The sequence below is a fragment of the Pseudorca crassidens genome, chromosome 6, assembly GCF_039906515.1.
Source record: "Pseudorca crassidens isolate mPseCra1 chromosome 6, mPseCra1.hap1, whole genome shotgun sequence".
NCBI classification, from domain to species: domain Eukaryota; kingdom Metazoa; phylum Chordata; class Mammalia; order Artiodactyla; family Delphinidae; genus Pseudorca; species Pseudorca crassidens.
This window is the reverse complement of record NC_090301.1, coordinates 70,901,116-70,916,152: the sequence shown is the minus strand read 5'-3', so window position 1 is coordinate 70,916,152 and position 15,037 is coordinate 70,901,116. Positions and strand designations below refer to the sequence as shown.

Sequence of the window (15,037 nt, the reverse complement as noted above, 5' to 3'; positions counted from 1 at the left end):
GAGAAGCTTCTGAAACTTTTCTAAAAAATTTCTAATTATGTCCAGTTTTTTAAGCTCTAGGATGAGTCACTTTTCCATAAGGTTCTTGTCACTTCCATGTGGCCAACTAGCTATTCTTTACTGGAAACAATTAAGTCCGGAACAGGAATGCTCCTTTTTGCTCTCTCCACATTTTAAGACACAAAATTGTCAACCAGACAAATCTGGTACTTATTAGATGCTCTGTGTTAAATGGACCAAAGCTTTCAGCAGATATTGACATAGAGTTCTCTATTACTGTATGTCTTGCCTCTGTATAATACATAAAGAAAACTATCATCAGAGCTAAATATCAAACCTGGGGTTTTGCAAATGATGGGAGAGAGTGAGTGGCAAACCATTATTGCTGCTATTGATAACAGCAAAGAGACTGATGTCTACACATGCTGAGAAAATCCACGTATGTCAAAGAGACCACCAACAACAAAGGAATGAATTTTTCAGGAAAGATGATCAAATGCTCTTCTGCTGCATTTGGAATATGATTTGACTCAGTAAAAAAACCTGCTGGTTTAATTTTTCAAATACATATTTACTGCATATAAAACATGGTATTACTCTATTATTTTATGGTTGTTTAACTCTATCCCCTTAATGTTACAACTCACCTTACAGGATTCAAAACTAGCTGAGGAACAATTTGTCTTCTGAAATCCTTTCCCCTTCTCTTACACCTCAAGGATGTGAGGGTTCATTCCATTCTTTTGTGTCCTACAAAGTTATATTTTTAGCTCCTTAGACTTCAGGTGCTCTATCTACCTGTAATTATGTTGCAAAAGCAGAGGAAGATGCCCGTAGAGGTCAACAGCAGACAAGATAGCAAAAAGGCCTATTTGTGGTCTTGAACAGCTGCAATGGGGCAGGGCGTGCCTGGCAAAATTCCATCTGACTCTGGTCAGGCATGACAAACCCCAAGAGCTGGACTTGCTTTCAAAGTCATCCCTAGCACAGGACATTATTTCACTGCCCCGGGAGCAAAGGCTGCAGACAAAGTCCAAAGGGGCTGATCAGAAGGGTAACACGGGAAAGGCGGAGGGAGGGTCCTGAGGGTGGCGGCCTTCCGAAGGCTCTCCAGATGCTGACGAACCACCTCCCAGTGTCCCACCCTCCTCTCTAAAAACACGACAGAGCAAAACCACCAGCGCTCCTGATGGAAGGCCAGATGTTACTTTTAGTTCCAGTTTGCAAACGCTGCCCAAGTAAGTTTTGAAAAAAATTTTTTTCTTAAAGCAAGAAGTAATACATTTATACTTTACCCAGTACAACAAAAATAAGATGCTATTAATCATATGTTTAGAAACGGAAATACTTTTCAGGGAACAGGAAACACTCTTTAGTGGACGTCCTTTTCCACAGTTATATAAAGTTCTGTTTGTGAGGGACCATGATTGTCTTTGGAAAAATAAAAGAGGCTGTTGTACGTGTAGGCTTTTATAGCTTAAAGGGATTGGAGGCTTTTAGTCTTTACACTGTGATCTTTGCAATGTACAGTGCTTCTGGCTCCTTGGTTTAAACTGGTGCTTTCTTCCTTAGTTAATGTGATTGCAGCAAAGTAGCATACTTATATTCTATTTATCGACAAGCATATAATGCAAATTTCCTTTGGAACAAAGTTATACACGTATGCACATTTCATCTCAGGACACAGCACGGGGGGCAGTGAGAAGAGGAATAGGAACTTTGGGCATAAGAACGCCCAGAACTGAGGACTTCCCTGGTGGTGCAGTGGTTGAGAATCCACCTGCCAATGCAGGGGACACAGGTTCGAGCCCTGGTCCGGGAAGATCCCACATGCCGCAGAGCAGCTAAGCCCGTGTGCCACAACTACTGAGCCTGCGCTCTAGAGCCCGCATGCCACAACTACTGAGCCCGCGTGCCACAACTACTGAAGCCCGCGTGCCTAGAGCCCGTGCTGCACAACAAGAGAAGCCACTGCAACGAGAAGCCCGCGCACCGCAACGAAGAGTAGCCCCCGCTCGCCGCAACTAGAGAAAGCCTGCAACAAAGACCCAACACAGCTAAAAATAAATAAATAAATTAATTAATTAAAAAAAAAAAAGAATGCCCAGAGCTGAGCGTGAACAACCCAGACCACAAAACTACAGGTGTGAGTGAAGACAGACTACCTTTGCCCCCCTGGCATTAGCGTTTATACCCATTTAGGATTAAGTTAGACGGTAACTACCTTTCTGACAAACGGTGACAACGAAAGTTTCTCTTATGATGAGACAGAATGGCCCCGAGAGGTGCTTCCACAAAATATGAGCACTCCTCAAAAAGGAACCAGCCGTGTTTTTAAACAATTCATAGCCTGCTTCTCATGCGCCAATAAAGTCAAATTCTACTGAGCAAATGCTCCAATTTATCTTATTATATAGGCATTCTGTTGATCGTAATGCTGACTGAAAAAGCATCCAAGGACTCAAAACTTAGAACCCTGTCAACTGTGACCAGAATGAGCATTCCCAGATTTGTCTTGTACTAAACCTCTCTTATAACACAATTTATCTCACTCTGTAATATGATCAAGGAGATATTTAGGAGCTAAACACAAGAACAACTTCTACTTACGGCTGACACAGCTTCACCAGGTCCTGGTCTGTGGTGTTGGGAGGCAGCCCCCGGATATAGAGGTTCGTTTTGCTTAGCTGATCCCATCCTGAGCTGCTACTGCTACTACTGTTGTTATTACTGCTGGTGGTGCTGGGGCTGGGAGGGGCCATGGGGTGGGCTGGGACCAGAGACTGCTGGAAAACAAAGACGGCAGCGTTAGAACGCCAGACAGAACCGATTCAGAGGCTGTATGACCTCCCAACCAAGACGAAGTTACCAAGATACGCATACAGATTTATCTTCAGCTACTTTACCGCAGATTTTAATTTACACCTTAAAAAAGATCTGTTCATTCTACAAAAATACCCTCTCCTTCAACATGAATAATAGGATTTTACTCAGCAGAATATTCTCTACCTACACCTGAAACAGGACTAAGTTTTTGTAAGATTTTATTCACATACTTTAAGGAACACATCTGATACTCAAAACGAACTTGCATAAAGTTATTGATAATATCATTTTAATCTACAGTCATTTAGAAATCACTGGACTTTTGAAAAGGTTTTCAAATTCTGAAGGACACTTGATTGAAACTTGCTGACAATTTTATTGAGATGATTCTTAGGGATTAAAAAAAAAAGATTACTCTTCAAGTGTAAGAAGGTTAGAGTTCGGTCAAGAGGCTCAAATAAGGAAGACTTCACCTAGTTCTAAGACAGGCCCATGGCTTCCTTGAGACATCTGGATGAGATTCACAGGTCGGCTACCTTTCGCTCTGGCTAACCTTGTGAAATTTAACCCCTGTGAGAATGGTGTAGAAGCTGGAAACCTTCCCAGGCCTCGCAGCAGCCAAGGTAACTTTTACAAAGCCTGCAAGCCAGGCTCGGTGTGGTTTCAGTCGGCAGCCACCTAGGAAGAATGTCTGAAAATGTACTCACATCAGATAATTGTTAACCAATCGAAAGAAACCACAGTTCTCTGTCCCTATGCCACACACATGACCTTTGAGGAAGTTAAATGGTTCAGTTTGACATGGAAGTCAGCACACCCCAAAGTGTCCTCACAGCAAATGCTCTGCATTTCACACCAGGACAGGAATTGTTTTTACTTCACATCTTCTAAATAATAAATAGACTAACCAAGGGCATCACTGACACTGAGTAACAGTTTGAAGATGTAAAATTAGTCACTAGACATTCAACAAACTTTTCAAATCTTACAGCTTGATTTTTACTACCATAAGCAAGAAAATGAGGCATCTCTAGGACACAATTAAATTCCACTTTAGAAAGTTCAAAACGTAGACCCCCTGCAATAAATATAACCTTGCTGACCTTGTCAGCAAACTCAACTTTCCAGGACAGATTATCTGGCTCTGCACCCAGTTTCTGCCATGGCCACCCTAACCCCACAGTATCCTGAGGCACTGGGCACCTCATGAATCTAGACATGTAACCATTTCTTCATGGCCTATACTATGAAGATGGTTCTTCTCACTGCCCAGCGCCCTTGCTAAATTAAAATCAGAGTCCAAACACCCCTTTATCTCAAGGGATTCTTTTTCAGAAAGGAGAGGTGCAAGAAGGGTTAACAACAGTCAATGTATAAATGAAGGCTGAACTTGAACCAGGAACATCAGCACAGCTTAATCCAAACAAAACCTGTCTGAGATCATATCCTATCAAGTCGATCTGATTTATGCCCTTAATAAGCAGTTGAACTCAAATCCTTTCCTCTCATCCCTGTTTGTCTCTAAGGGATAAAAACAGCTTTCCAGGTATAAACTAAGCCCTTCTCCTGCTCTGCCACTGTTGGCACCTCAGACCTCCCAGCTGTGCCACACAGAGGTCTGTGTCCCTTCTCCAAAGTCACTCAATATAACTGCTAGCTGCAACCTGCCATCAACAAGGCACCCTCTATTTCTCACTTCAGTGAAGAACAGAGGGGCTGGGAAGTTAACACATATATTGCCACCCTGTCCCTAGCCTTCGATTTACACAAAGAACTGACAGTTGTAGACATCTAGGCAAGACTGTAGTTTTTCTTAACTCGCCTCTGATTCACATCCGAGAGCCTGTGCTTGCCTCAAACACAGCTTTTCACCATAGGACCTGGTGTGTTCAGCGCTGCAGTCGGGGGACGAAACGTGGTCACCTGGGTAAGCCTTGCAGGGATCTGACAGGAGCTGTGGCTTGGGTCCATGCCCACCTTGCAGTGGGATGACACCACCCAAAGAAAGTGAACCAGCAGGCATCTGAAAGACTGCATCCCAAGTCTGCCTCAGCTCTCACCTCTGCTCTTCTCTGGGGTGGAAAGTGGAGTGTCGGGCATAGACTTACCCAATGAAAAGAAACATGTGGATGTGTGAATTATCTGGACGTGAAGGAGCAGGCTTTTATTTATGTATCTATATTTGGCAGAAGCAGAGCCGTGATCTACATAGCTGATGGAATGCATCTTCGACCGGCCTCCATATTTATGACAGCACTATTTTCCCATGCTGGAAGTAGGTGGGGAGCACATACAGTCTGTGCCACCCCACTTTCTCTCTAACCTACTCTTTGGGGGAAAGAAATCTCCTAGTATTCCGATCCCACCTGGGAGAAGGGAGGTCCCGAATGCATCCTGAGGAGGGTGACTGGTCTCTGGTGAGTCCTGGTGACCAAGGTTAAATTCAAATGAATCCTATTATCAACTCTCAGAAATAGTTGATGACTAAAGACAAGAAGCATTAAATTAGTCCAAGTTGTCCATATTCCATTTTCTGGTACAGAAAATTTTAGATCAAAGATTGAGTTTTTAGAACTCACTGAAATTAAAAATTTAAATCCTGATAAAGACTTCCTCATGTTCAAAGAAGAAAATGCAAACACAATAAAGGAGTTTATTCCAAAATATTCAGAATGGGTTAATGATAACTGTTAAGAGCAGGGTAATGATTATTGTCATATCCTGCATGTTTCATATGTGCCAGACACTGTGCCATGCGTCATCTTACTTAATCCAAACGAGACAGATGCATTATTGTTCTCCCATTTTGCAGATCAGGAAACTGAGTCTCAGGAGACGTTAAGTAATGTGCCATGGTCACACTTTTAGTAGGCGGCAGGGCTGCAATTTGAACTCAGATCTGCTGGACAACAAAGCCAGAGCCCTTGATCTGTACTCTGAATGGCACCCAAAACACTGTCTATATCCTAAATGAACTATTAATATTATTTCATTTTTCTGTGCCCATTCTTCCTGCAACTTAAATTATGAAATTGAAGTTTTTCTGAAATATGACACTTAATACCATTGGTGGCTAAGTTTTTTTAAGAAAAAAATTCCAAGGTGCCTTTAAGTTAATTTAATGAGCAACAGTCAACTTGTGCTTTTTTTTTTTTTAACAAAACCCTTAAAAAGGTCAGTTTTTAAAATTCGACCTTATAAATCTTTTCATTAAAAGAATTCTGCAAACAATTTTGGAAAGCTACAGCACGTTACAGCCGAGCATCAGAGTCACCATTTTAGGAAGGCTCCACTTAACCAGTGGAGAATGGCACCCTCACTCCCAGACTGAAACGCAAACACTGACAAGTCTTTATCTACACTTCAGAACCCTGATCAATTTAAAGCAATTACACTTTGTAGTCAAGTGCCTCAACGGCATGAACCGCAGACTTAAAAAAAAAGCAAGAAAGAAAAAAAAAGCTTACAAGTGGACAATATTTTACCAAACTCCATTTTCATCACTGGTTGTCCTTTTACATTTTGCCTCTCAAAAACCCCTAAGCTGCCCTAGAATTTGAAAAGACACTCCCCACCTTCCACCCCTTGGATGAAGTATGTGGACAATTTTCACAAATTCAACCTATTTATTTAAGGAACTGGGTGGCTGAATGACCACAGCTAAGTGCTGACCCATCCCACAAGAGCCTAGGAGTCTGTAGCTCAGCCTTCTCTGGCCTAATCTCACTGCTTCAGGTCAGGTAAACAAGATACCTATCAAGTTATCTATCCAAGGGCAGGGAAAACAAGCTAATTCAGTTTTCACAATAACATTTAAGTAGGCTGAATTCGCATGCCTAAAGTGATAGAAAAATAAAGTTGGTGGTGAATAAATGGGTGGCTCTGTTCGCAGAGCCTCTCTGCACTCCCTGCAGGAGTGGGTGTGGGCACCAGCAGGAAGAGGGCTTGTCAACACTCAGGGAGGACTTCCTGTGTGGACCACAATCAGGGAGGACTTCCTGTGTGGACAGCACTCAGGGAAGACTTCCTGTGTGGACAGCTCTGATGCCTCCATCCCACCAGGAAAGCCCACTCACCTCCTACACTAAAAGACAGACACGCAACTACACGTACGGTAAATCTATTTCCCTCCCCGTCACATCACCCCTCACCCCAATGCACATTAAGAAGTCTCTTCTATATAAATGCAAATCTAAGTCTCTTTTAAAAACGGGATTAACCACGTGTGAACTAAAAATATATTAGTAATCATGTACATTGTTGTAGATTTCTATCCAGCAAAGAACAATGAAAAAACAAAGACCTGTCACTATAAATTCTATTGTCTTATTTCCTTCCTATTTCTAATAGGCTCAAGAATAGTGCTCTGACCAATCTTATAGCTGAAGCTGTTCTTCCCTCACCCCCTCACTTAGTAACTTTCCTAAGAATATACTTTGAAGGGAAGGGAAACCTAGTATCTGCCTTTTAATTACCCTCAAGTCTTCTTTAAGGCTGTCATCCTCATAGTTTAAGGTTATAATCCATAATCCCTGTCCCCACCCTGCCACCCCCTACTACACACACACACACACACACACACACACACACACACACACACACACCCCACCACCAAACAGCAGGGAGGTTTACCACATCAACTATTTCCTTTATCCAGAAGCAAAATAATCATTACAGTTGCTCCTGAGAGCAGACAGAAGTCATGGACATCATCATTTCTCCAGGAAATAGTGTAGTATCAATCCTGGCGTGAACTGAGTACTACACAAAGGCACTGTCTACCAAACTAACGCCATATACTGGTTCTTCTCCCAAAGCTTTCAAGATACAAAGGAAATTTAATAATTTAGAGGAATTATGGAACGGGGGTGGGGGGGGCAGATCATCTGAATAGGCCAATTTTGTCACAGTCAGAACATTTTTGTTGGTTTGTTTCCATTTAGACATCTGAGTGGCTCCAAAAGGGCTAGGAATAATAACTGAGAAAGATAAAGTTCCTGGCACAGGGAGCTGGGAAAGTACACAGCTGAGAAGTGGGAGGTGAGTTAGTGAGAGATGAGAAGCTGGCCAGGAAGCAGATGTTCTTCCGGGTAGGCCAGGAGGCGAAAGGACAGCACCGACATTAGCCCAGAACAATGGTGCCCCTTCACACATGCAGGGTCTTACTTACCCATCATGTGGGAAGGAGGACAAATGGGCAGATATCAGGTAATCCCATTGGATGCCAGGATATCAAAGCTTAAAATCACATAGCTAATTAGTTAATGAACTGGGTCTCATATTGTCACTGTTCCTTGTTTGGAAACAAACTTTGTAGCCTCAAACTATGGAACTGAGCAATAGGTTATTCAGTATTCTTTTGCTGGATTCTGTCTGTCGAAGCAGAGAGGTCCATGTTGTTATGTTGGCTATTTAAAAAATCTAAAACTAAAAATTCCCAAGGCTTCGTAATTAATATTCACTAAGATAGTTATCAAATCTCATCCTTAAATGTAAAGTTGCAATCTCTACATAGAAATCTCTTTACCTAAGTCCATCAGATTAAAAAAAATAAATTTCAGACGTGCACTGAAATTTTAAAATGTACCATTCCGGCGAGTGATGCGGATAACGGAGGAAGCGAATGAGTGTGTGGGACCCGGGGTTGGTGAGAAATCTGTATCTCCCTCGCAGTTTTGTTGTAAACCTAAAACTCCTCTTTAAAAAAAGTCTTTAAAAAACAAAAAAACAGGGACCTCCCTGGCAGTCCAGTGGTTAAGACTTCGCCTTCCAATGCAGGGGGTGTGGGCTCGATCCCTGGTGGGAGAGCTAAGATCCCATGTCTCGCGGCCAAAAAAACCAAAACATGAAACAGAGGCAATACTGTAACAAATTCAATAAGGACTTTAAAATTGGTCCACATCAAAAAAAAAAAAATCTTTAAAAGCAAAACAAAAAACAACATAAAGATTCCGCACTGAAGGCATTAAGTATGTTATTCACCGGAAAACTGGAAGGCCAAGAAAGTAAGTGAGGGGCTTAAGGCAACGGGTTCAAAACTTCCTTACCAGAAAGCACATTCATTAGGAAGGAAAAGCTTTTAACAGTGGGCTCCTGGCTTTATCTACCCTTAATTGCATCACGTAAAATGGTGTGGTATGGTATGGTTTCTAAAAGTAGTTAAGAGTTCAACCAAGTGCTCATCCCTGAGATGAGATGAGAGGGATGAGAGGGCCTGGGACAGAAAGGTTGAAGGCGGCTTCACTGAGGGAGTAGATGGCTGAGGGAGCTGGATATTAACGGCAAGTCATTAAAAACAGAGGAAAGGCAGTCCTGAAAGGGGTGGGTGTGTGGGCAGAGGAGAAGAGCCGACCAAGATACAGATAGGAAGCATCATTCTTCATGAAGCCAGGGAAAAGAGCAACCTCTTTTCCTTGGTCTTTTCCCTTGGTTGGCTCAAGGGTATGCTAGGACAAGCTGATGTCTGGGGAGGAGAAGGTGTGTGTGGGGGGGATGACACTAGAAAGGTAGGAGGATTACCTAGAAATCGATATAGAATATCGATATAATGTCACACATGACTGTTCAGAGTCTCACAGGGAGAACAGAAAATTTTAAGATGATAAATGAAGAGCATAGCTTGTGGGGGACATAAACCTAAGGAAATTCTCCCCCCTCCTCTCTACATACAAAAGAAAAATGACTGAATGGAAAAATCTGTATATCTGGAGTCCAGTCTTGCCTCGGCCAGTAACTGGAGCATCATTTCTGAGCAGCACAAGGTCCTCGCCTGGGAAATGAGCAGGTTAGACTGGGTGATTTCTAAGCTCCCTTCCATTTCCGAATTCTAAGGCTGGATAATGCTTCTGGCTGTCTCCAGCTAAGGCATATCAGGACAAAACCCAGCCAAGCCCCTGGGTACTCTTATCTACCTGCACCAACAGCCAGAGGAATGGAGTAAGAGGTTGAATCAGCAGACCCGAGAAAGAAGACTCACCCAATCACATGCGCAGCTAGAAGACAGACAGGAGTCGCACTGTGGTCTCACCTCCGTATACCACTTAAGCCAAGCACAGAGTCCCTATTTAGCCACAGATGTTTGTGAGGAAATACAGTAAATACAGAAGCTATGCTAAAAGTACAACTAAAGTTTAAAGAAACAAATTTAAAAAAAATTTTTTTAAAGATATAATATTCAGAGTTCTTAGAGCCAGAGTGGTCTTCAGATGAAAATATTATAGCTGAATAACTTGGACCTACTGAGACTTTTTGTTGGTTAACAGCTTCACATCTTTCTGTTTCAACATGTAATCAGTAAAAAGTTGCATTTCACATTCTATTTAATCTCTTATACATCAAAAGACCATGTAATAGCTCCAAAACCACCTTAAAAGAAAGTTCATAACAACCAGCTATTGGAACACAGTAAACAGAAAATCCTGCCAAACTCCTGGTACAAAATTGATTACTCTCCTGGATTCTGAATGCAGGTGCATAGAGAGTGTTTTTATTCTCTTTTTGGGTCTCAAATGAAGAATTTTCAAATCCACACCTGTTTTGTTCCTTGACATAGAGCCCTGCAAAGGGACAAGAACAAACTCTTCCTTTTTACTCAAAATAAATTGAAAAAAGGAAATTTCCTAAGGGAAGTGCAGCATTACCTTTATCATGACAGCTCAGAACACCTCTGCAAAGCCTGAATTTCCTGCCTCACCCCAATGGAGTTAGGATACCAGCATGGTCAACTTCCTTCCAGCTGTTTTTGTTTTTTTAACATTTTTATTGGAGTATAATTGCTTTACAATGGTGTGTTAGTTTCTGCTTTACAACAAAGTGAATCAGTTATACATATACATATGTTCCCGTTTCTCTTCCCTCTTGCATCTCCCTCCCTCCCACCTGCCCTATCCCACCCCTCCAGGCGATCACAAAGCACCGAGCTGATCTCCCTGTGCTATGCAGCTGCTTCCCACTAGCTATCTATTTTATGTTTGGTAGTATATATATGTCCATGCCACTCTCTCACTTAGTCCCAGCTTACCCTTCCCCCTCCCCATATCCTCAAGTCCATTCTCTAGTAGGTCTGTGTCTTTATTCCCATCTTGCCTCTAGGTTCTTCATGACTTTTTTTTTTCTTAGATTCCATTATGTGTTAGCATACGGTATTTGTTTTTCTCTTTCTGAGTTACTTCACTCTGTATGACAGACTCTAGGTCCATCCACCTCACTCCAAATAACTCAATTTCGTTTCTTTTATGGCTGAGTAATATTTCATTGTATATATGTGCCACATCTTCTTTATCCATTCAGCCGATGATGGACACTTTGGTTGCTTCCATCTCCTGGCTATTGTAAATAGAGCTGCAGTGAACATTTTGGTACATGACTCTTTTTGAATTATGGTTTTCTCAGGGTATATGCCCAGTAGTGGGATTGCTGGGTCGTATGGTAGTTCTATTTGTAGTTTCTTAAGGAGCCTCCATACTGTTCTCCATAGTGGCTGCATCAATTTACATTCCCACCAACAGTGCAGGAGGGCTCCCTTTTCTCCACACCCTCTCCAGCATTTATTGTTTCTAGATTCTTTGATGATGGCCATTCTGACCGGTGTGAGATGATATCTCATTGTAGTTTTGATTTGCATTTCTCTAATGAGCTGTTTTTAAAACTCTATGTATAGTACAGTTTGTATTTTCTAGCATTTTTTGTAAGTAAAGAATTATTGCTGAGATTGCAAAGTCCTCAGGGTGGAAATTACCTATTTAAAAATATACTTTCTTTACACTACATAACACTTATTGAAAGTACTGTAAAGTGATTAACTAAACATAAAGTTAGAAAAACATGAGCCAGTTTACCCCCAAAAAACCCCAAATGAATTTATTCAATTTTTTTTTTCCCAAGATGCAAAGGGACATGTGAATAAGCTTGCAGCATTATGGGTTTCACAAATCAGTCCCTGGAGAAAAAAGCATTATCTGTACTTTCAGGAAACTGAACAAGTATTTGAAATCTTCCCATAATAATAATACAAAAAATGAAATCATATCTGACCGTGCTGTGATTTGTATATAGCCAAAGTAAAACCTCAACAGGAAAAATTTTTGAGTTACTACAACTCAAAAAAATTAATAATCACATTTATTGCTTTTTCATGGTACAATTTAGCAGTTTACATCTGACACAATATGGATAATTAGTGTAGGACAGCTTTTTATTATGTATCTCTGTGTATGTATTTCTACGTAAATGTCTGTGAGTAAGTAGAAGGGATTAAGCAGATGGTTGTCTCTGAGACACACTGTCTCTGAGACACAAAGCACAGTGGCTTTTTTTTTTTTTTTTTGCCTGAGATCCACCTAAAAAATTAATTTTTTGCCTGAGATTGAAACACTGTATACACATACAGGCAAAGACGTAGAAGTTATTTTCCTTTACCCTATGCAATGTACCCTAACAGTACCTTTTCTTGCCTATTTCCTTAAATAAGAAATGCTGGTAGCGACTTAGTAGTGGCCTACTAAATTGATTCCACACCCCACTAATGCTGCCACTTGCAGGTTACAAAACAGTGCTCTGCTGCGTTTCTCAAAATTTGATGCGCACAGGAATCACTTGCATTGTTAAAATGCAGATTTTGACTCAGCCACTTGGGTAGAGCCAAGATTCTGCAGTTCTAGCAAGCTTCTGGGTGTTGCCCATGCATAAGGCAGGAAGGACTCAGGGCAATAAATACTCTTGGTGAGTGACAATGAATTCTGGAAAGGGCCCTTTCCAACTTTAAGAAGGAGCAAGGTGCATCTACCCATAAAATGAAATGAAAACCTCTGTTCATCTGCTTTCCAGAGCTGAGAGAGACATCAGAGATCATGCAGTCCCGTAATTCTCAACTGGAAGTATAAAAGAATATTAAGAGATGGGTGGGGAGTGGAGATAGGGGCAGTATTTTTATTTTCACTCAAGAAGGCTTGACTTTTAAAATGTTGATAAACACTGATCTAATTCAATACCTTACTTTCCAGGAAACCCCTCTGAGGCCCAAAGAAGTCAAAGCATGTATATGTCCAATGTCGTACAGCTAATTCAAGGCAGGACTAGGTCTCCCTTCCCACCAGTGCTGTCAAAGGGCACCAGCCCTTATTTGCTACAAGGATTGTAGCAATTATAATGGTACATGCCAAGTTTTCTCAATGAGTCTTAAAAAGGAAAACTGATGTGCTAGTCTTGTTAAGGTATCATAGAAAAAGTGTGTATTTTGTACTGCCTCTTTTATACCTCATATTTTAGACTGCTTGCTTGGATGTCCAAGTGTATGCTAGACATCCAATTTCCTGCTTACCAAAAAAAAAAAAAAAAATTTACAATTCAAACTTCCTAAAAAATCCTTGTGAGTGCCACCACTCTATTTTTGTGTTTATACTAAAAATTTGTGAATAATACAATCACTATCTGTACCATCTACAAGAAGATACATAAATCAAACAGCTTAATTATAGCAGTTTGTTGCCTTTCTGTCAGAGAAGTACATTCGGGGTCAAATGGCAATTTAATAAGCTTAGGTTAGAAACCTTTGAAAAGTCTCTAGAATTGTCCGCCCACTCTCTAGTCTCCCTATGTATGTCACAAATTCACTCACTTAAACCAAGAAACTTCAACCCTCAGTTTCCTTACAAAGAAACTTAGAGACTTGGAAGATTTTCCTTTCATGTATTCCAGTGTCTGCTTTTATCCTAAAGCTTCACAGTGGCTATACTCATATTCATTCTCTAAGACGAGCTGGTTTTCCTTCAGAAATCCCCAAAGTTATGAGAACCCTGCTCCCAGTAGCTCACCAGTATACTTAAAGAACTGTTCCTCTTTTGACCTGGGTAAGCATTTCTTCATTTTTTTTTTTTTTTTTTTTTTTTTTGCAGGAACAAGTTTTCTTCCCTGTGGGATTTCTCTTGTATATTTAGACTGACTATCCACTGCTTACAGCAGCCCAGAGACTCTCCTCTCTCTTGTGGAGCCAGCCCATGCACTACTGCTGTCTAATCACTTCAGGACTGATGGTATCAGCCTTGGAGTACCTGGGTGCCTTGGAAGGTAACCAACCCAAGTGCTGGCAAGGTTCACTCCTCTCTTCATCTTTTCTGAAGTAGATAAACTAACGTACAACTTCATTCTGCAGTAAGTGGAATCTGGGAAACAGTTTCAGTATTTATGTAAGCCAGACAGGACTTCTTTTTCAAAAGAAAAATTATTTCACAATACTCTTTGTTTAAAGTAGGGATTGTTGCTCAAGAAGAAAAAAAGTGAAGCTATTCATCTTCCTGAAGACCTTTTATTTTCTGTTGCTCATCACAAAGCATCAGTTTCATCTGAAACTGATTGAAAGTTGAAAATTTCAGAGGGACCTTCTTTTCCAAGAAACCTGGGACAGTATGATTCAAGTTCTAGCTCTCGGTAGAAAGGAGACCCGGAACCTCTGTGAATTTGGGGGGTCGGGTATGGGGGTCACACACCCCACAGCAGCACAGCTCCATTGAGCCTTTCCATCCCCTTTTCCTCTCCTTATATTTAGTTTCACTATGTAGCATATAAAATATCCTTTACCTTTGCTTCATGAAATCAAACATGCAATCTTTCATTCTCAATCATGATCAGATTAACTTAATTTATTAGTGACAGGTACCCAAACTGGATTTCATAAATCTCTGTCCTTCTAAATGCACAAGAAAATGACATCATCTCTTCCCACCCATCGACAAAGAAACACAGTGGTGAAGACAATTGTACCTAAATGGAAACTGGCTTCAGGAGACTCTACACTCGATGACCAGTGATGAGGGGCCAGCTCTCTGCACCCACCCCACCTAAACCAAAGCAGCCAATGAGCACTGCCGGCACAGGAAAGGGAAAAACACTGCTGTGAACCCCTGTCCTGACAGAGCAGACGGGAATGGTCCAGGTGTGGCCTGCAAGCCACCTAGGATCTCCTACGCTCTCCGGATTGTGTGAATGTGAAGTAGCAGCAAGGATGCTTCAGGGAACCTGTGCGTTACCAAACTATTTTGCTGAAACAGAAAAAATGCAGGAGGCGGACAAAAACAGTTTTAAAATTTCTATTTCTCCATACAGACATCAAAAATCCTAAAAGTCAAAAAAAAAATCCTAAAATTCAAGTCTTTGGATATTTCCTTTACATTTTGGACTAGATTTAATCTCAAAACAGTACTCTCTGCCCAATTTA

At 41.2% G+C, this 15,037-nt stretch overlaps 1 protein-coding gene across 12 annotated transcripts in view; it reads right to left on the bottom strand.

Moving 5' to 3' along the window:
* RBMS1 (RNA binding motif single stranded interacting protein 1) overlaps positions 1–15,037 on the bottom strand; it is a 212,987-nt gene that overhangs the window by 92,279 nt on the left and 105,671 nt on the right. For 10 of the 12 annotated variants that reach the window (XM_067741773.1, XM_067741764.1, XM_067741761.1 and 7 more), the window contains one exon: positions 2,611–2,786. In XM_067741773.1, the coding sequence (XP_067597874.1) occupies positions 2,611–2,762 (152 nt within the window). In that variant the 5' untranslated portion in view covers positions 2,763–2,786. The remainder of the gene's footprint in view (positions 1–2,610; positions 2,787–15,037) is intronic. The other 2 variants (XM_067741762.1, XM_067741765.1) reach the window with 1 other exon arrangement.